The sequence below is a fragment of the Globicephala melas genome, chromosome 16 (assembly GCF_963455315.2).
Source record: "Globicephala melas chromosome 16, mGloMel1.2, whole genome shotgun sequence".
Taxonomy (NCBI): Eukaryota; Metazoa; Chordata; class Mammalia; order Artiodactyla; family Delphinidae; genus Globicephala; species Globicephala melas.
In genome coordinates, this window is record NC_083329.1 from 46650101 (window position 1) to 46669807 (window position 19707).

At 45.7% G+C, this 19707-nt stretch overlaps 1 protein-coding gene and 1 pseudogene across 5 annotated transcripts in view; both read left to right on the plus strand.

The window, feature by feature from the left end:
- The window catches only part of ARHGAP22 (Rho GTPase activating protein 22), a 207321-nt gene that overhangs the window by 7448 nt on the left and 180166 nt on the right, over positions 1 to 19707 (plus strand). For all 5 annotated transcript variants that reach the window (XM_030847657.2, XM_030847659.2, XM_060286585.1 and 2 more), the window contains exon 2: positions 3628 to 3792. In XM_030847657.2, coding sequence (XP_030703517.1) covers positions 3741 to 3792 — 52 coding nt within the window. In that variant the 5' untranslated portion in view covers positions 3628 to 3740. The remainder of the gene's footprint in view (positions 1 to 3627; positions 3793 to 19707) is intronic.
- On the plus strand, positions 15962 to 17668 carry LOC115847632 (atlastin-2 pseudogene; annotated as a pseudogene).

Genomic DNA, 19707 nt, shown 5'->3' on the forward strand with positions numbered 1-19707 from the left:
CATTGTTTGTTTTTTTCAGGATAAGTCTCTTATTCTTTTCATTGGGAGCGGTTCCTCTGCTTCTTCATTTTACTTATATTTCTCAGACTCTGAATTTAGGAGAAACAGTTATCTGCTGTAGTCTTGAAGGGCTGTTTTCGTGTGGGAGTGTCCCTGTGTAGCCTTCGTGAGTCTAATGTTTTTGGTGCGAGGGCTTTTTGGTATGGATGCCTGCCATGTCTTTCCTTAGGGTGTGCTGGCCATTATCCCCTTGATAGGGGATGTGATTGGTGTTGTGGTGACCAGAGCCTGAACTGGATGTTGAGCAGGGCCTCCTCTTTGCTCTATGGTTGTCACAGCCCTGTTGGGGCAGGGTCTGCTCCCCAGTTGTTGGAGGAGAAGCCCCCAGATCTGGTTCTAAGCTTCAGTGGGAGGTAGGTGGGACTGGAGCACTCCTGCTGGGGGTGGAGCCACTGAGTATTCCTCCACAGGAGATGTCCACCAGGATGTGTGCTCTGTGCTGTCACCTGTCACCCACTGTGTGTGCTCACAAAGTACACTGTTGTTGGCACTTCCCTCAGCCTCACTTCAGCCATGAGAACACAGGCAATCAGCCCGGATGTTCCTCAGGCGCTGTGCTGACAAAGCCGTTGGCACAGATCCACCAGCACCCACTGTAGTCATTCACCCAGACCCTCTATGGGAGAGCTGGGAATCAGCTTCTCAGTGTGTGTACCCAGAAAACCCACCACTGCTGATGTCAGACCCATCCTAGCCAGGGGAGCGCCAGTAATCCTCTGGGATGTCCTGCAGGTGCTGCACTCACACGTCTCCACCCAAATCTTGCAGCTGCAGGGAATCAGCTCAGATTTCAGCCCCGCTTTCCAAGTTGTGCACTCACGGGGAATGGGCTCCGATTTCAGCCCCACCTCCACATGTGGGCAGCCTGCCAGAGCTTGCGTGCTTTCGGATCTCCTGGTGGTGGAGCCGCCTGCTCTGAGCATGCTGAGGCTGCTGTGGTGGGGCCAACCACTCGCCCTTCACATGCACTGACAATGGGGCTCGTAGGTGGACCTGGGCTCTGTCCCGCACACACCCCCAGTTGCAGCCTGGCCACACTCCAGGCCCTTTGGGCTGTCTCCATGCAGCCACATCATGTCCTCTCCCCTGGTCTGTCCACTGAAGCTCGAGTTTCCACATCCAGCCACTGTGCACACCAGCAGGTGCACGACTCGGGCTGGGAGGACGTGCAGCAAGGTGGCCAGGACCATCTGTGCTGGTCTCTCTCTGCCCTGCCTGCCACAAACTGGCTGCTGCATTCTTCTCTGAGCCTCTACAGCTCCCTGTCTGTCCTGGCTGATCTCCCAGCCAGTGAAGGGCATTCCCAGGGTGAGGGAACATTTCCTCTTCCACAGCTCCCTTCCAGGGGCACAGGTCCTATCCCAATTCCTTTTTCTTCTTTCTTCCTACCCGATTATGTGGTGATCTTTCTTGCAGCTTTGGTTATATGAGATCTTCTGCCAGTGTTCAGTGGGTATTCTGTGAAAATTGTCCCACATGTAGATGTAGTTTTGATGTATCTGTGGGAGGAGGTGAGTTCCAGGTCCTTCTATTCCACCACCTTGATCTCCACCTCCAGCATTTTTTTTAATAATAAGGCAACCTTGATGAAGATGAAGGAGACACCTCAGGAAGCAAACAAGAGAACTGGAAGAAAAAAAAAAAACCAAAAAACCTGATTTGGTTGACATTGTCAAGCTGCTGGATCTAACCATACCTGAAGTCCATATCACAAGAACTTTCTCACTAAAGAAGCCAAAATATACCCCCTTATCTTTTAAGCCAATTTTGATTGTCTTTTTTTTCCAGAAACTGAAAGATTCTTACCTGATCATCCTCTTTTAACCAAAGCTAAAATGGATACTCAGAAGGCTGAGTAACCAGCTAAAATATAGGACACCCAGTTAAATCAGAATTTCAGATCAGTTATCAACAATGAATATCAACCAGGAATACCTTTATAGTAGATATTATGTCCCATGAAATATTTGTAACACACTTATACTAAAAATATAACTGGGCATTCTGTATTTTTAATTGCTAAATCTGGTAACCCTATTTCAGCTACACATCCAGATTCACACTACTAGGGGAAAAAAAAAACCCTGGACCTGGACACGGACCCAGATTTTTAAACTCTAAAGCCCTTACTACACTAGGTCATGGGGTCATGGGATGGGCTTCTTCCTCTCATTCCCCACCCCCTCCGTCACCCTCCCACCCCTGGATGCTTAGAGTATACAGAGAGATGCCACTCTGTCCGCAAGGGCCTCTTAGGTCTGTCCCAGTTCCAAGGGTCTCAGGCTTGACGCTCCTCTAGCTCCTTGGCTCTGCTCTGTTGCTGCCTCTGTACTTTGGGCTCCATCACTCTTCTCACTCTGCTTTTTGCCCCGGCTTCCCTTTGCAAGCCAAACCACCGTTCACTTGGGCCCAAGGGCACACTGGCATCTCTGGTTGGGGCTTTGTTGTTCTCTTCAAGCAGTTTTGCTCTCACCCACCAGCTTCTGCTCCCAGCTGCCCCAGGTCACTCCCCAGTGCGCAGCTTGGCCCCTCCACTGGATTGTCCTAATGCTCCCCTCAGAACACCAGCAGCAGGAGCTGTGCCTGGTCACCAAGGCATGGAGCGAGGTGACACTGCGCCAGTGCAGCCTGCGGAGTACTGTCCAGCAGCCCACAGCCCCAGGGTGGAGGGGACACGCCAACAATGAGTGCTGGCTATGCTTGTTTTATCTGCGTAACAGTGATTGGTTCTATAATCACAAACACGAAACAAACTCAACACAGCAGAGGCAGGGAAGCAAAGGAAATAAGAAGGGTAGTTGGGAGAACATTCTGTTGGGTGTCCCCACCAAGAGTTGCTTCTCAGACTGTATAAACTCCATGTGTATTTAAACACGATAACACTGCCCCCCCCTCCCCGGGAGCTGCCTGTCCCTTAGTTTGCCAAGACCACGATGTCAATGATGTTGAGGGCTTCATAAATGTCACTTGGCTGTTTCCTAATCAGGATTTTTCTTTTCCACTTTCCACAACTGTAAATTATGAAATAATGATGCTAAATTTCCAGAAATAGAATGAGAAGCCATGCTGTTAGCAGCAGTGTACCACGTGAGGGTCTTCCACGGGTGCTGCTGGGGCTTTGTTTCTCCATCTAGGGGTGGGGTCCGCATCCTCTGTCTCTCCACTAACAGGACTGCCGTGCACATCAGGTGAGAGTCCTGGAAGTCACATTGCATGTTTGCAGGTTATTGTTTGTAGCTGTTTTGAAGCTCTCTGGAAAACACAGCTCCTTTTAAATCCAGGCCATCTGATTGAAAAGATCAAACATAGCATCTGACGTGTGGAGGGCTTTGCTGTTTTATACCCGCCATCTCGTTGACCCATCGTTCACTCTGAGGGGTGGTTCATTCTTGTTCCCATTTTACAGATTTGAGGAACTGATACCCAGAGGTCTGACTTGCCCAAGGCCATCCCAAGATCCCTGGTACACTTGCATTAAAGGGACTAATTCCTCACAGTGAGGCTTCTTGTTGGAAACCCAAGAAAACACCAGATAAAGGGCATTCTAAATATATTTCTCTTCTATAGATGCTGATCTCCTGTTACTGGAAAACAAGAATTAGCGTGTCTGCTTGAGGATGTGGTTGGCTCTTTATAAAAAGGATATACACGAAATTTGCACATAGACTGCCAGCTTCGTTATGTTGCCGACAGCTTCCAGCAAAAGAAGAACGTTTGCAGCCAGGTATTTCGGTAAGAAGTTTATTTTATTCTATGTGGTGTATGATTACCTTGGTTCTTGGCTTCTTGCTTGAGGGATGGGCTCATTTGTGGCCACCCAAAGAAGCTGTCTTGGTCTTGTAATCTGAGAGCACCTAGGGGCGTCTGTGGCCAGGGCCCAGGCACTGACTGATGGCTCAACCCTCACCCCTGAACTCGGGAGCTGGTTCATGTCTGCCTGAAAAACAGAGCCTTCATCATGACCACGATTGTCAGGGACCCTGGCTCCAGTGGCTCAGGGCTCTGATGACATTCAGAGTCTGTAAGAATCACTGTGCCCACAGACCATGGGTACAAAAGGCCATCACAGGGAAGGCTGTGCATTCTGAGGCTGCCCTGTATCTTGCTTGGAAACAATCCAGCTAACAGTTAATTCAGAAACAATGAGGATGGTTCAGTAGTCCTCAGTAAAGTGTCCAGGAGGTAACTTAGACAAAGTGGGACAAACCGCTGTGTGGTCATACAAGCGCTGACTAGCTCGGTGAGTCAAACAGGTGCTGGCTGAGTGTTTGTGCAGTGACATCTCATGTTCTCTGGACCTGAGTGCCTTCAGGTGATGATTGAAATCCCAGATACTAGTAGGAGAAACGCAGTCAGTGGTACTCAACCTGGCTTTATGTTAGAATCATGCAGGAGCTTTTAAAAATCCCCAGGCATGTTTTTATTTTTGGCCATGCCACGTGGCATGAGGGATCTTAGTTCCCCGACCGGGGATCATACCCATGCCCCCTGCAGTGGAAGCGTGGAGTCCTAACCGCTGAATTGCCAGAGAATTCCCTCCCCAGGCATTTTTGAATACTGGAGATCAGGCTTAATTGGTGTGGGGTGGATGTCAGCAGTTCCCAGGTGAACCTAGTGTGTAGCCAGGCCCAAGAGCCATCAGACACAGCCCAGAGCCCCCAGACCACACAGCAGCCTTTGCTATGGTCTGCACAGGTATCCACAGGGATGCTGAGTCAAGCTCTGGGTCCACAGAGCCAGGTCGCCAGAATTCCACTCTGGGCTGGACACGTGTTGTGGGACCCTTCTTGCACGTTTAACCTCTCTGGAGCCTCCTTTCTACAATAGGGGGTGGAGAGCAGCTGAGATTAGCCTTTACCTCTGTTTAGTCCTAATGCATTGGGGTGGGGGAGTGGTCTGTAAAATATCCAGTATTTTTCTCTCATCTGGGTTTATGGCATCATCTGAGTTGAAAGGAAAAGTCACCGTCACACTTTTGTGGAAGGTTCCAGCCACCAGATTCCCGTGGTGTAGCAGATGTCCCCGGCTTCAGAGTACAGATGCTAATTGTTTGAGAAAACGACAAATGAGCTATTGCATGAGATACCTGAATTTAAAGAATTTGATTGAATTAAATTTTTGTTGTGAAATTCACATAAAATTAACCATTTTAAAGTGAATAATTAATTCAGTGGCAATTTCAAGGTGTCCCACAGCCACCATCTCTCTTTAGTTCCAAAACGGTTTGTTTTTTGTTTTTGTTTTTTTGCGGTACGCGGGCCTCTCACTGTCGCGGCCTCTCCCATTGCGGAGCACAGGCTCCGGACGCGCAGGCTCAGCGGCCATGGCTCACGGGCCCAGCCGCTCCGCGGCATGTGGGATCCTCCCAGACCGGGGCATGAACCCATGTCCGCTGCATCGGCAGGCGGACTCTCAACCACTGTGCCGCCAGGGAAGCCCCAGAACGTTTTTATCACCCCCCAAAAAACCCCACCCCCATGACGCAGTTGCTTCCCACCTCCCCCAGCCCTGGCAGCCACTAACCTGCTTTCTCTCTCTATGGGCTTTACCTATACCGGATATTCCTTATAAATCGAATCATACGGCGTGTGTCCTTTTGTGTCTGGCTTCTTTGACTTGGAGTAATGTTTCTAAGGTTCATCCACATTATAGCATGTGTTGGAACTTCATTCCTTTAGACTGAATTAATTTTTAAATTATTATCTGACCACAAACAGCTCGGCAGCTTTGTAAGACAGGAGGAGCCGTGCCGTTCTACGGAAGCTTCAGAAAGGACGGGAGAGTCAGCCAACACAGGGGAGTGTCCTGCCCCGTCTCTGGTCTCTCTAATTCAGCCCTGTCTGTTCTCTCTCTCTCTGTCTTTGTCTATCTGTCTGTCTTTCTCTCTTTCTCTGACCCTCCCTTCTCTCTCTCTCTCCCCCCATATATTCTAGAGGAGATTATTGGGGAACTTGAGCTTGCTTTTAACTGAGATTTTCAGGGAATTGGGGCAAACAGAAGATTCTTTGGAGTTAAATTGAGCTTCTGTACTTCACTTAACCACTTTGCCTATAATTTTGCCAAGTTGAGGACCTGCCATGTAGCAGGAAGTCAGAGGCCAACCTCTACAGGTCTTGGCCTCTCACTGGGGGGCGCTGTGCTAAAACTCTTACCCAGCCATGGGCACCACCTTTAGCTCCACCTCTTGTGAGCTTTTCCTGTGCCACTGTCTTGCCTGGTCTGACCAGGTGCAGTCTCTTTGCTCCCAGCTTCCCAAACTTCTGCTCACTGAGCTGCCTGGTTCTCTGCCAAGGTGGTGACTTCTCCCTGTTAGCTGACCCTCCATGAATAGCCACTGGATGTCAGATTCACAGTGGGAAGCAAGATGGCGGCTCCTGCCCATACCAGGCCAGAGAGTCCACAGAGAAGAAGGTAGCTCTGAAGCCATTCCTACAGGTCCCCAGTTCCCTGGCCCACAAGCTGACCTTCAGGACCAAGGCCAGGGGGCAGCTTGGAATGGGCATCCTCCATCACACCCCTTCTCCAGGCCTTCCCAATTCTGTGGCTTTGCTTACTTTTCCTTCTTCCAGAGCATACCCTCACCCCTCCCTGCTGTGATACAGGGATGTGAGGAGACCACGAGATCCCAGGTAGGGAGGCAAGAGTATGTCCTGGGAGAACAGGAGATTCAGAGAGAGGAGAACTGAAGATATAGGAAGGGGAGTGGTGGGTGATACAAGAGGAAAGGTAGGTTGATGTCACTTTGAGAAACTTGGACTCTTTCTTATGGGCAATAGGGAGCTATTGAAAGTTGTAAGAATAGGACTGATCAGAACTGTTTATAGGAAGAATGTCATGGCAGCTGGCTATGAAGTCAGCTCTCACCTGGATTCTTACAAAGGCGCCCTCACTGGTCTTCCTGATTCTACCCATGGCCTTTTAATCTATTCTCAATATTGCAACTGGAACAGGCTCTTCTTAAACCTAAATCAGATTAGATCTGTCATTCACTCAACACACCCCAGTGGATCCCCATGTCACTCTTCCACCCGGCCCAACATTACCCATCACATCATCTCCTATGTACCCCGCTTGCTTGGCACCAGCAACACCAGCCTCCTTGCTCTTCCTCAGACATGCCAGGTCTTTGCACGTGCTCTCCCCTCTCTCCAGAGCACCCTAACCCTCAGATATCCATATGACTCACAAACTCACCTCTTTCAGATTTTTGCCCAAATGTCACCTTCTCTTGAGGCTTTCACTGACTGCCTGTCTGTGGCACAATGGGATAAGTTACACAGTAACTGGGTCACGGGTCACCTGCCCATCATAGTGACTCAAAGACCCAGGCGAATGGAACAACCATTATTTCAAGTGCTGCTGGTGGCGAGGCCAGATAGCAAAGGGAGAGTTTGAGCTCCAGAAGGGTCTCATGTCAGCAGTGAAACCCTCAGCCTGGACATTGCCCCAACTACCCACGAGGGGCCCAGGAAGTACAGTCCGACCACATGCCTGGAAGGGAGGGTTAGGGTTAGGGTTGGCAAACCACACCAATGACTGCACAAGTTGAATCCCGCCCTGACATTCCTGTCCTTCTCTGCTTTATTTTTCTTCATAGCATTTGTTATTATCTCATATATTTCTATATTTTAACAGTTTATGGAGATGTAGGTTACACAGGATAAAATTCACCCATTCTAAGTATACAATTAAATAATTTTTGGTAAATTTATAGAGTTATCCAACCATCACCATTATCCAGTTTTTAGACATTTCTATCACCCGGAAAAATTCCCTCCTGACTATCTGCAATTAATCCCTTCTCCTGCCCCCAAGCCTGAGAAACCACTGATGTGCCTTCTGTCTCTATAAATTTGCCTTTTCTGGACATTTTATATAAGTAGAACCATATACTATGTTGTCTTTTGCATCAGGCTTCTTTCATTTAGCATAAAGTTTCCGAGGTTCATTCATGTTCTTGTGTGTATCAGTAGTTGTTCCTTTTTAGCTGAATAATATATGGATGTGCATTTTGCTTATACACTCACCAGTTGATTTATTATTTTAGGGCATATTCTGAAGAATGTTCCATATGTACATGAAAATAATGTATGTTCTGCTGTCATTGTAAGGAGTGTCCTATATATATCACTTAGGTCAAATTGGTTAATAGTGTTGTCTAAGCCTTCTATATTGTTACTGATATTCTGTCTAGTTGTTCTGTCATTTATTGAGATTGGTGTAGGGAAATCTCCAACTCTTATTATTCAACAGTCTACTGTCACTTTTTACTTCACGTATTTTGAGGCTCTTTTGTTAAGTCTGTGTATGTTTATAATTGTTATAGCGTCCTGATGTATTCACCCTTTTATCGTTGTAAAACGTTCCTCTTTGTTGTAATGTTTCTTTTCTTAAAGTCTATTTTATCTTATATTAATATAGCCAGTTCCAGCTGTCTTATGGTTCCTGTTGCATGGCATACCTTTTTCCATCCTTTTCCTTTCAACCAGTTTGTATCACTGACTCTACATGTGTCTCTTATAGATAGCATATAATTAGATCTTGCTAGTTCATGAAGACAGTCTTTGCCCTTTGAATGGGGATATTTAGACCACTCACATTTAATGAAATTATTGATATGATTGGGTTTACATTTTCCATTTTGTAACTTGTTTTCTATATGTCTCCTTTATTTTTATTCCTCTGTTCCTCCTTTACCATCTTCTTTGTATTAGATGTTTTCTAGTATACCACTTTAATTTTTAATTTTTTTTTTTTACTATATTTTTGTGTCATTTTCTTAGTGCTTGCTCTAGGGATTACAATATGCATTGTATCTTAATCTACTTCAGATTAATATTTAATTCCAGTGAAACATAAAAACTTTGCTCCAAGGTAGTTCCATTTCCTCTCTTCTCCTTCCTTTTATTATTGTCATATATGTATTACATCTATGTCTTATAAACCCCAAAGGACACTATTATAATTATTGCTTTACACACAGTTAAGTCTTTAAAAGATGTTGAGAGAAGAAATGAGAAAATCTATATTTATAGAGTCTTTCATATTAACCCATGTACTTATGATTTCCTGTGTGCTTCATCTCTTCCTGTGGATGCTGGTCGCCACCTGGTGTCATTTCCTTTCAGCCTGACGAACTTCCTTTAGTGTTTCTTATGAGGCAGGTCTGCCAGCAAGGAATTCTGTTAGTTGTTGTTTATCTGGGAATGTGTTAATTTTGCCTTCATTTTCGTAGGACAGCTATTTGGATACAAAATTCCTGGTTAATGGTTTTTATTTTTCTTTCAGCCCTTTGAATATGGCCTTCCACTTCTAGCCTCCATTGTTTCAGATGAGAAGTCAGCTGTTAATCGTGTTGATGTCCCCCTCCATGTGATGAGGGGGACAAGTTTTTCTCTTGCCACTGTCAGGATTTTCTCTTTATCTTTCAAGACTTGGACTCTAAAGTGTTGAACTATAAATCTCTTTGTATTTTAAAACTGCTTGGGATTTTTTAAGTTGGTTACATGTGAAACATGATATTTTTCATCAAATTTGGGAAGTTTTCAGCCACTATTTTTTTGAAATAATTTTTCTGTTACTCTCTTTTGTCTCCTTCTAGGACTTGCATTACACATATATTGGCATACTTATTGTTGCTTCAAAGATCTCTGAGAGTCTGTTCTTTTTCCTTCAATTGTTTTGTTCCGTGTTTCTCTATATTCTTCACATTGGGTTATTTCTATAGCTCTGTTCTAAAGTTCATGTATTCTTTCTTCTGCCATCTCAAATCTTCTGCTGAGCCCCTTTAGTGAATTTTTCATTTCAATTATTGGACTTTCAACTCAAGAATTTCCATTTGTTTTTTTATATTTTCTATCTCATTGAGATTCCCTATGTGTTGATTCTATTATCATGCATCCCTTTAATTCTTTAAACATGTTCCCTTTAGTTCTTTAAATGTATTTACATAGGGTTTTTTAAAAGTATTTGTCTGCTAAATACAAAAATCTGGGAATATTCAGAGAGTTTCTATTGGCCTTTTTCCTAAGTATGGGTCACACTTTCCTTTTCCTTTGTACACTTATAATTTTTTAATTAAAAACTGGGTATTTTAGATAATGTATTGTAGGAACTCTGAATTCTAATTTACTCACCTAAACAATGTTGTTGTTGAATTGTTTGGTAACTTGCCTGGGATAAATCTGTTAAATCTGTCTCCTCTACAATATGCAGTCACTAATATCTCTGGTTATATTTGTTGTTTATTCTTCCTTTTATTTTTAAACTGGCTTCCTAGGGGTCACCTCTGTTTCTGTGTAATTCAGTGATCAGCCAATGATTGGACAGATGTTGCATTCAAACGTTGAACTAGTAGAACTTACATTCTCTGCCAGTAGATCTGCGTGAGGTAGGGAAACGCAGTCAAAGTTCAGATTGTTTTCAAGTTCTTCAGGTTTGCCCTGGCTTTTACTTTCTGCTGGACTCTTCACATTACCTCTGCATTTGCCACAGTCTTAGGGTTGGCAGGAGTGTATGGGTACCCTGAGCCCTCTCTGGTCTCCACTGCACGTGCATGCACCCTAAGCCAGGCACATGTTTGCCCCAACAATGACTAAAAACTCAGACACAGCATTAGTTCTCCCCATTCACTTGCTGCCAAGATTGTCTATTCCACTGACAATGCCTCTGGGTGTAGGCACCACCCACTGCTCAAAATTGAATAAGCCACTTTTGACTTCGTCAGCAAAGTTGCTGGTCCCCATGATGTGCCCCACCCTGGCAGAACCTCTGTGAGGACTGAGCTGGGGAAAGTGGGATAGAAGCACCCCTTAGCAAGAACACCACAGACTCTCACTGTTCTTACCTAAAGTATAGCAGTTTTTCAAGCATAAGTGATTGTTGCGTGCCTTTGGTCAATTTCAGAGTATGGAAATGGTTGTTTTTGTCAGTTTTGTCCAGATTTATAGTTGCATTTGGCGAAGAGGTTTTGCTGACCTCATCACTCAGACATAGCTAGAAGTCCTGCCTCCTACTTACCTATTTCATCTACTATCTGTCTCCCCTCTGCTACTAAGATACAGGCTCTATTCTGCAGGCTTTATTGCTACTACCCCTTTGGTCACTATTCAAGCACCACTTAGAATAAGGAGGGAAGGGTGAAAGTTAAGGTTAGAGCTGTTTTCACAGTGCCTAGAATGATGTCTGACATGCAGTATATGCTTAATGACTGTTGAACAACTGAATGAATAGCATGGAGAGAAGACGAATGGAGGTCAGGTAGCCTCCTTGAGGATCTGAGTCAGTAAGAATATAAAGGGGACAGTGGGTTCAAGAGATGGTGGAGAAAAAAGATGGACAATGCTTGGCAGTGCCAGACAGGGAAGGCACTGAGGATGTCCACGCAGTTGGTTTTGGTGTTACAAAGTATTTCTGCAGAATTCCAGACCTTTGTCACAGAGCTAAAGACACATGTACATGGCCCAGGAGTCAGAGAAGCTGAAGAGGCTCTGTGGGAAGGAGGGACAATGGCAGGTCTAGCTGCTGCTTCATGCCAATGAGATGAATCAGCTTATCAGCAATAATGCCCACGTGCTGCAAAATGGCTGCTGCTTCCCTTCAGTCTCTCAAATCTCCCAAGAATCTCCCTGTAGCCTGTGGGAAACATACAAGAAAGGGAAGCCTGGGACGTGTCCTTCAGCCTCGCCAAGTTGTATTAGAAAGCCATCACGGGTTCTTATTCTCTGGTTTTGGATATGGGAAGCTCACGGAAGATGTGAGGCCATTCTAAGATTCCAGCAGGATGGCTCTGGGAGGGGAAGCTGGTGGGCAGGGGGAAGAGGCCAGGGCAGGGAGACATTTCAACAGTTCAGGGAAGGGCTGATGAGAAGTTGGACCAATATAGTGGTGGTAGAGACGGAACAGTCTAAGAATATGGAATGCACAGAGCTGGGTGTCTGGCTCATGTGGAAAGGAGGGAGGGAGGAGGTGCCGTTGTTGGGAGGTGGCACAGAAGGAGGGACAGGTGTGGGGAGGACTGCTTGGTGCCATTCCTGACTGACCCTCAGCATTCTCTGTTCTCTAACTATCACATCTCAGCAACTCCAACACCATTCGTCCATCCATCCATCCAACCATCCATCATGCATTCCCTGTGGGGTGCTCTGGGCAGCAGCTCTGTGAGTGAAGAGAGACACCCACTGCCCAGCCTCACACAAGCAATGATCCGTGGCATCTGCCCCTGCCCAGCACCCGACACCATAGATACTGCATTGGGACCTGTCTGTATCTGCAGGGGACTCAGCAGTATTCAACCAGAGATCTGGTTGGCTTCTGGGGGGATCAGCTTCTCAGGGACTGATCTGGTAGGGATGGTGGCCAAGTGTATATAGAGGGCATCTTCTCTGACTGTCCCACCCACTCGCTCTGGCCCTTCACACTGGAAGAACTCTCAGAATTAAGCTAAAGCTCCAGCCAGCCTGAGGAAGCCCCTCAGACCCCAGCCCACCCACACTGCATCCTGCACGTTGCCTTTTGCCTTCACGTCTCTGCTCTGTGAGTAGCTCTGTCCCCGCACCCCTTATCCTACCCCTCCTGACTTGCCTCCCGGCATTCTGGACTTTGTGTGCCAGCCAAAGTTACCTTGAGTGAAGACTCCCTGCTTGCCTCCCACTGTCCCCCCAGGCATACCTTAGCCGTAGGTCTACAAATGTTTGTCGAGCCTGTACTGTTGGCCAACAGTCATTGTTCTAGATGCTTGAACACATATGCAGAGATGCAGCCCTCCTCTCAAGGAGCTCTTGGTCTGCAGAAGCACAGGGCTCTGGTGGAGGGTGTGCAAGAAGAGCGGGAACCAGGAGGAGGGTCTCAGTGCTGCTCCTGGGTCAGTGCAGGGTCCCAGAGCAGGGAACAGCCAAGTTGGCCTTTGGAGCAGGGGTAAGAAGCAGCCAGGTAGGTAGTTCGCAGCAGGCGTTCCTGGAAGAGGGCCAGGGCTGTGTCAGGAAATCTGAGGCCTCCATCCTGCTCCTCCCCGGGCTCCTGCATAAGCCCCAAGCCCAGCCTGTGACACCCAGACACACAGACAGCACTGACGCCAGCTGGGCTGGAAAGGCCTGCCACCCCTGTGTCTCCTCCACTCAGTGCCCTCTCTGCCAGCTGTCTTTATAGAAGCCCACTGATAAACACTGATGCTGTTTGGGGAAGGAGGGGGAGAGGAGGGGCTGTGTCAACCCCTTAGCACCCATTCCTCCTCAAGGATGTTCACCTGCACCTGGCAGCACAAGGGATCCTAGGGAATGAGATGGAGGTGGGGTTTTCTTCTTCTTTTTTAATGAAAGAACAGTGAAGGAAGGACCTATGCTACCACCAAACTAAAAATAATAACAAATATTAGCTTTGAGATCACCTTGCACAGTTTACAACTCACTTCACCATGGTGATCTCATTTAACTCCTGTAACCAGCCTGTGAGATAGTCATGTCCCCATTTTACAAATGAGGAAAGTGAAATCTTTCCATACTGCTCCCTAGCTGGAAAGTGGTAAAGCTATGCCCAAATCTGCCTTTCCCAAAAGCAGAGCCCAAGGGCTTGGGTGCAGGTGGTTTATTTGGGAGATGATGCCAGGAAGCAGGAATGAGGGGCTGGGGAGAGTGAGACATGGAAGGCAGGCCTGCGTAAAGGGCATTATAAACGTCGCGCTGTCAGCAACAGACTGACTTCGCAGAACCCTGAGAAGAGTATGGAGTGCCTCTCAGATGGTCCAGGGAGGACAGAGGCAGGAGAATTACCCTGCTCCCTTTCTCCCTCACCTGAAGTCTGCCCCTAGAGATGTGGATGCCCAGCACTTCTGGGCTTCGTTCATTTGCACAGGGTCTGTAGGTTCCCTTTGGCTTCAGAGAAGCCCCCAGCAGCTGAGAGCCTGGAGTGGGAACCACCAGTGGACAAGAGCTCTGTATCACACCTGTGACTGAAATCAGAACTGGTCACAGAGATGGGACTTGTGGCGCCCAGAGCTGTGTTACAAGCTGCAGCCTATGCCCCTAATGTGTCCCTCTCTCCAAGCTGGGGGCAATATGTGAGCTGGACAGGCTTGGGGAGACATGGAGTTGGGGTCCTGGGAACCCCAGTGCAGAGGTGCAGAGATGGGGCCAGCGAGCAGTGAGAGACAGAGCGACCGGAAACAAGATGAAGAGTCCCACTTCATTGTGGTTCCAGAAGGGTCCCTGTCTCCAAGGGTCCCCATGGGAGCTGGAATTCTCTTACTTACAGTGAGGAGGAAGGGCAGGCATGTTAGTCTGCTCAGGCTACCATAACCAAGTGTCACAGGCTGGGTGGCTTAAACAACAATTGATTTTCTCATAATTCTGGAAGGTTAAGTTCTAAGATCAAGGTGTCAGCAGGTTTGGTTTCTTCTGAGGCCTCTCTCCTTGGCTTGTAGATGGCCATCTTCTCCCTGTGTTTTCACACGGTCTTTTCTCTGTGCATGTCTGTGTCCTAATCTCTTCTTCTAAAGACACCAGTGATATTGGATTAGGACCCATGTTAATGACTTAGTATAACTTAATCACCCCTTTAAAGACCTCATGTCCAAATACAGTCACATCCTGAGGTACTGGGGGTTAGGACTTCAACATATGAATGCAGAGTGGGCACAGTTCAACCCATGACAGCAGGGAAAAGCCCTCTTGCTTTCCTGGATCCTGAGCTGTTGGCCCTGAGGAATAGTAAGGCATCTGTGCCCCAGGAACAAGGAGGCTGGGGAGAGGCTGGGCAGAGCCCTCAGCCAGTGTCTAGACAGAAACTCTGCCAGACACACTGCCCTCTGGAAGCCAGCGGAAGCCCACACTTACCCACCCTCAGCAACTGAACCAAATAGGGGCTGAGTCAGGGGCTTTCCTTAGGGAACCAGTTTCTTACGCTGATTTCTGTTCCTGCACATCTGGGAGAAATGACTCGACCCTGAGAGTGGTTGCGAAATGGCAAACCACAGTGAGGGCTCACAATTCTTCTGTACTCCCCTGTGGTCTCATTTACTGCTGCCCCAGCTCTGTGGGGGCAGAACAACCCTCCCTGTTGGCCAGATAAGGAAGTTGAGATTCAGGAATTTCATTGACTCCCAAGGGCACATTGCTACTGAGCGGCAGAAGCAGGACTCGACCCAGATCTGAGCTGACCTATCTCTACTGCTCATTTGCAGCCACACCTCCGCCTTCAGGGACATTGGCTGCACCCGTTGGCCAGAGCCATCAAGTCCCCCACCACAACTGGAATGTGTATCCCTCCGGCTTTCCGCAGTATGACTGAGTTAGTGGTACAGACAGGCTTCTCTCAGCATGTTTGATGGCTGGTATGTAAGACTGCCAGCCAGTTACCATAGCAACAGTGGTGGGAAGAAGCAGCATCCTGGTGGCCTGGGTGGAAAGAGAGGATTAACATGGGGAGAAAGATGCTCATAGCATGGACTTTCAGATACCCGCCCCAAATGCCATCTAAGACTCAGTGCATCCTGAAGACCAGCTCAGCCCAGTGTTCAGTTGAGAAACTGTTTTCACTCTTTTTTATGGCTGAGTAATATTCCATTGTGTGTACGTGTGTGTGTGTGTGTGTGTGTGTGTGTGCATGCGCGCATGTGTGTATATATGTATATACCACGTCTTTTTTATCCATTCATCTGTCGATGGACATTTAGCCATGCCTGGCTATTGTAAATAGTACACCAGAAACTAACACAACATTGTAAATCAACTATACTTAAATTTAAAAAAATAAAATAGCATTCTAGGGGGAGTTAATTTTAAATCTGTCCAAGACGGCTGAGGGGGACGAGGCAGTGCGGAGGCGGCAGCCACACGAGGGGCTGCAGTGCCGGAGGCGAACCAGCGACCCAAACACCGGGGTTAACCACGTCTTGTCCAGGACCCTCCTAGGTGAGAATTATGAAGATGATGACCTAGTAGACTCTGATGAGGTTATGAAGAAACCATGTCCAGTATAGATTGTTCTTGCACATGAAGATGACCATAACTTTGAGCTTGATGAAGAAGCTTTGGAGAAGATATTGCTACAGGAGCACATAGGAGATCTTAACATAGTAGTGGTATCCATGGCAGGAGCTTTTCCTAAAGGGAAATCATTTCTACTGGACTTCATGCTTAGATATATGTATAACAAGGATTCTCAAAGTTGGATTGGTGGAAACAATGAACCATTGACTGGCTTTACATGGTGGGTTGGTTGCAAGAGAGAAACAACAGGCATACACATCTGGAATGAAGTGTATGTGATCGAGAGACCTAATGGAACAAAAGTGGCTGTGCTGCTGAGGGATACCTAGGGTGCCTTTGATAGCCAGTCAACTATCAAAGTTAGTGCAACAGTGTTTGCTCTGAGCACTGTGACTGGCTCTGTCCAGGTATATAATTTGTCTCAAAATATTCAAGAAGATGATCTTCAACACTTGCAATTATTTACAGAATACGGCAGACTTGCAATGGAAGAAATCTACCAGAAACCATTTCAGACATTAATGTTTTTGATTCGAGACTGGAGTCATCCTTATGAACATTCATATGGTTTGGAAGGTGGAGAACAATTCCTTGAAAAGTGATTGCAGGTAAAACAAAGTCAACATGAAGAGCTGCAGAATGTAAGGAAGCACATTCACAACTGTTTCTCAAATCTTGGTTGCTTCCTTTTGCCAAATCCTGGTCTTAAAGTTTCAACTAATCCTAGTTTTGATGGGAGATTGAAAGATATTGATGAAGAGTTTAAACGAGAGCTTCGAAATCTAATTCCATTGCTACTTGCCCCAGAAAATTTGTTAGAAAAAGAGATAAGTGGATCTAAAGTCATTTGTAAAGATCTTGTACAATACTTCAAGGCTTACATTAAAATTTATCAAGGAGAGGAACTTCCACATCCAAAGTCCATGCTTCAGGCAACAGCTGAAGCTAATAATCTTGCTGCAGTAGCAGGAGCAAGAGAGATCTATTGCAAAAGTATGGAGCAAGCAGGCGGTGGGGACAACCCTTACACTGCACTCTGGAGCAAAAACACCTGGATCTCAAGGAAGTGGCAATTAAACAGTCTTGTTCAGTAAAAAAAAAAAATGGGTGGAGATGAATTCTGCCGTCGTTATCAGGACCAGTTTGAGGCTGAAATAGAAGAAACCTATGCAAATTTTATAAAGCACAATGATGGCAAAAATATCTTCTATGTTGCTCATACCCCTGCCACACTGTTTGCAGTCATGTTTGCTATGTATATAATCTCAGGACTGACTGGCTTCATTGGCCTAAACTCTATAACCGTCTTGTGTAACCTTGTCATGGGGTTAGCACTGACGTCTCTTTGTACTTGGGCATATGTTAAATACTCTGGGGAGTTCAGAGAAATTGGAACAATGATTGATCAGATTGCTGAAACGCTATGGGAACAGGTATTGAAGACCCTTGGTTGATAATTTCATGGAGGAAAACATAAGGCAATCTGTAACAAACTCTATCAAAGCAGACCTGACTGACCAGGTGTCTCATCATACCAGCTTAAAGACAGACTGACAGTTCATCTCTTCATGGACTCCACTCTTTCTTTTTTTCATTCTTGCTGTACAGTGAGAACTCAAATAAAAATAAACCAAAGTTTACAATCAACTGTAGAAGTAGTTTAGTATAACTGGCTTCACAGATGGCTGCCACAGAGTGTGAAATTGTTTGTTGGTTTTAAGCATTCTGTTCATGGCTCCTAAGACATGAAGACTGGCTGAGGAGCATTAGTTTTCATGCACACTTGTGCCATGTTTAATTCTTTTGTTTCCCTTTTTACTTAATCTAATGTTAGTGAAATTTGTCTTATGTAAAGGCTATTTCAGGGAAATATTTTAAGAAATCTATTTAGAGTCTCTTCAACACAGTGTCCCATTGAAATTTTAATTTTTAGAGAAGTTATGAATCACTGTATCAAGAATCAGGTTGGAATGACAAAGAAGCCTTTATTGAGCCACGACATTAAAAGTATATATTGCTTTACTGCCTTCAATACCAGTATTACATAAATGCATGTATCAGAAACTTCATAGAAATTATATGACAACTCTTGTAGCTAAGAAAGTGATTCTGAGGTGTACATTTGTCTTGCCTTTTTAAATTTATAAACCTGCCCTAAAAGGAGAAACGTATCTGGCAAACTGAGCTGTCTTTATGCAGTTTAGCCTTCATGTACATAAAATATGCCATTAATTTTATTGGGGGGAAATTCCATCCAAAAATGTTGCCTACAGCTATGAGTTAAGAGTATCTATACAGTGTGTAGCTTTTATTTTCTAAAATCACAGGTAGGGCAAGTATATGAATTATAAATATATAAATAGGATTTTGTATTAAAAGTTTTGTAGTTTATGACAAAATCTGGTTCTGTGGTAGGCTAATGAGTACAGTCCCTGTGAAGGAATGTTTGTGGCTCATGTCAGTGTGTGAGTGCATAGACAATTTGAAGTTTTTGTTATATTTGTGATATTTATCTTCTTGAGCACTGCAGTCTCACCATGCCCCCGACCAAGGGAATTCAGTGGGAATGTTTATTGTGACTTTGTCCTCTGTTGCATTTTAAATTTTTTTCCTGTAATTTATTTTCAGTACATAATTAAAAATTTGTATATATAAAATGGAACTTGTGATTTTTTTAAGGAATTCTTCAAATATGTATTCCATTACGTAAACCTATTTGTTTATACTGGAAAGAGCATGAGTGGGAAACACCCAAGTGAGAGCTGTAAGGTATTGTACCTCATACCTTGAAGCTAAGCTTGTAAAGAGTTATTTTTCAGTGTCTGTCTCTGTTAGGGAAAACTTGTTGTGATTAGCCTAGGGGGTGTATTAATTTTGTTTTTCTCTCTCTTTTTTGTGGTATATGTAAGGCTAACATTTTGCAATACTTTTGTAGCCTTCTCTACGAACACCTATTAAAGCGTCTAGTTTCTTTGTTTGGTTGTTTTTGCGGTACGCGGGCCTCTCACTGTTGTGGCCTCTCCTGTTGTGGAGCACAGGCTTCGGACGCGCAGGCTCAGCGGCCATGGCTCACGGGCCCAGCCGCTCCGCGGCATGTGGGATCTTCCCGGACCGGGGCACGAACCCGTGTCCCCTGCATCGGCAGGCGGACTCTCAACCACTGCGCCACCAGGGAAGCCCCCTAGTTTGGTTTTTAAGTGAAGAGAACTCAGATGTTGAGTTGCATGGCCGAAAGCTCTAACTTTACTTTGGTTGATATATCCGCCTCCTGCTTCAAATCCTGTTTTTATATGGATTGTATTTGTTTCCATCTGTATTAAACTGCTACCAACTCATCTGTTCTTAGGCAGACAAAAAAAAAAAGCATTCTATTCCCCCCCAACCCCAAAAACAAACTGTTTTTTCTCCTCTCCCCAGACCTCTGCTTCCTCGTCTTCTTAGCCCTATGTCATGATCCAGTCCTTCTTAACTTCCCAGTGAACAGGGAAAGTCAACCCTCCCACCTTGACACTGGCATCATTTTGCCAGTTCTGAAAAGAATAGTCTTTAAAGAAAGCCAGGCCTAGGTGTAAATCTTAGTTCCACCAATTACTTACTCTCTGGTCTTATTCCAGTGATATAACCTCTCCACTTGGGTTCCTCACTATAAAAGGGAGATCATGAT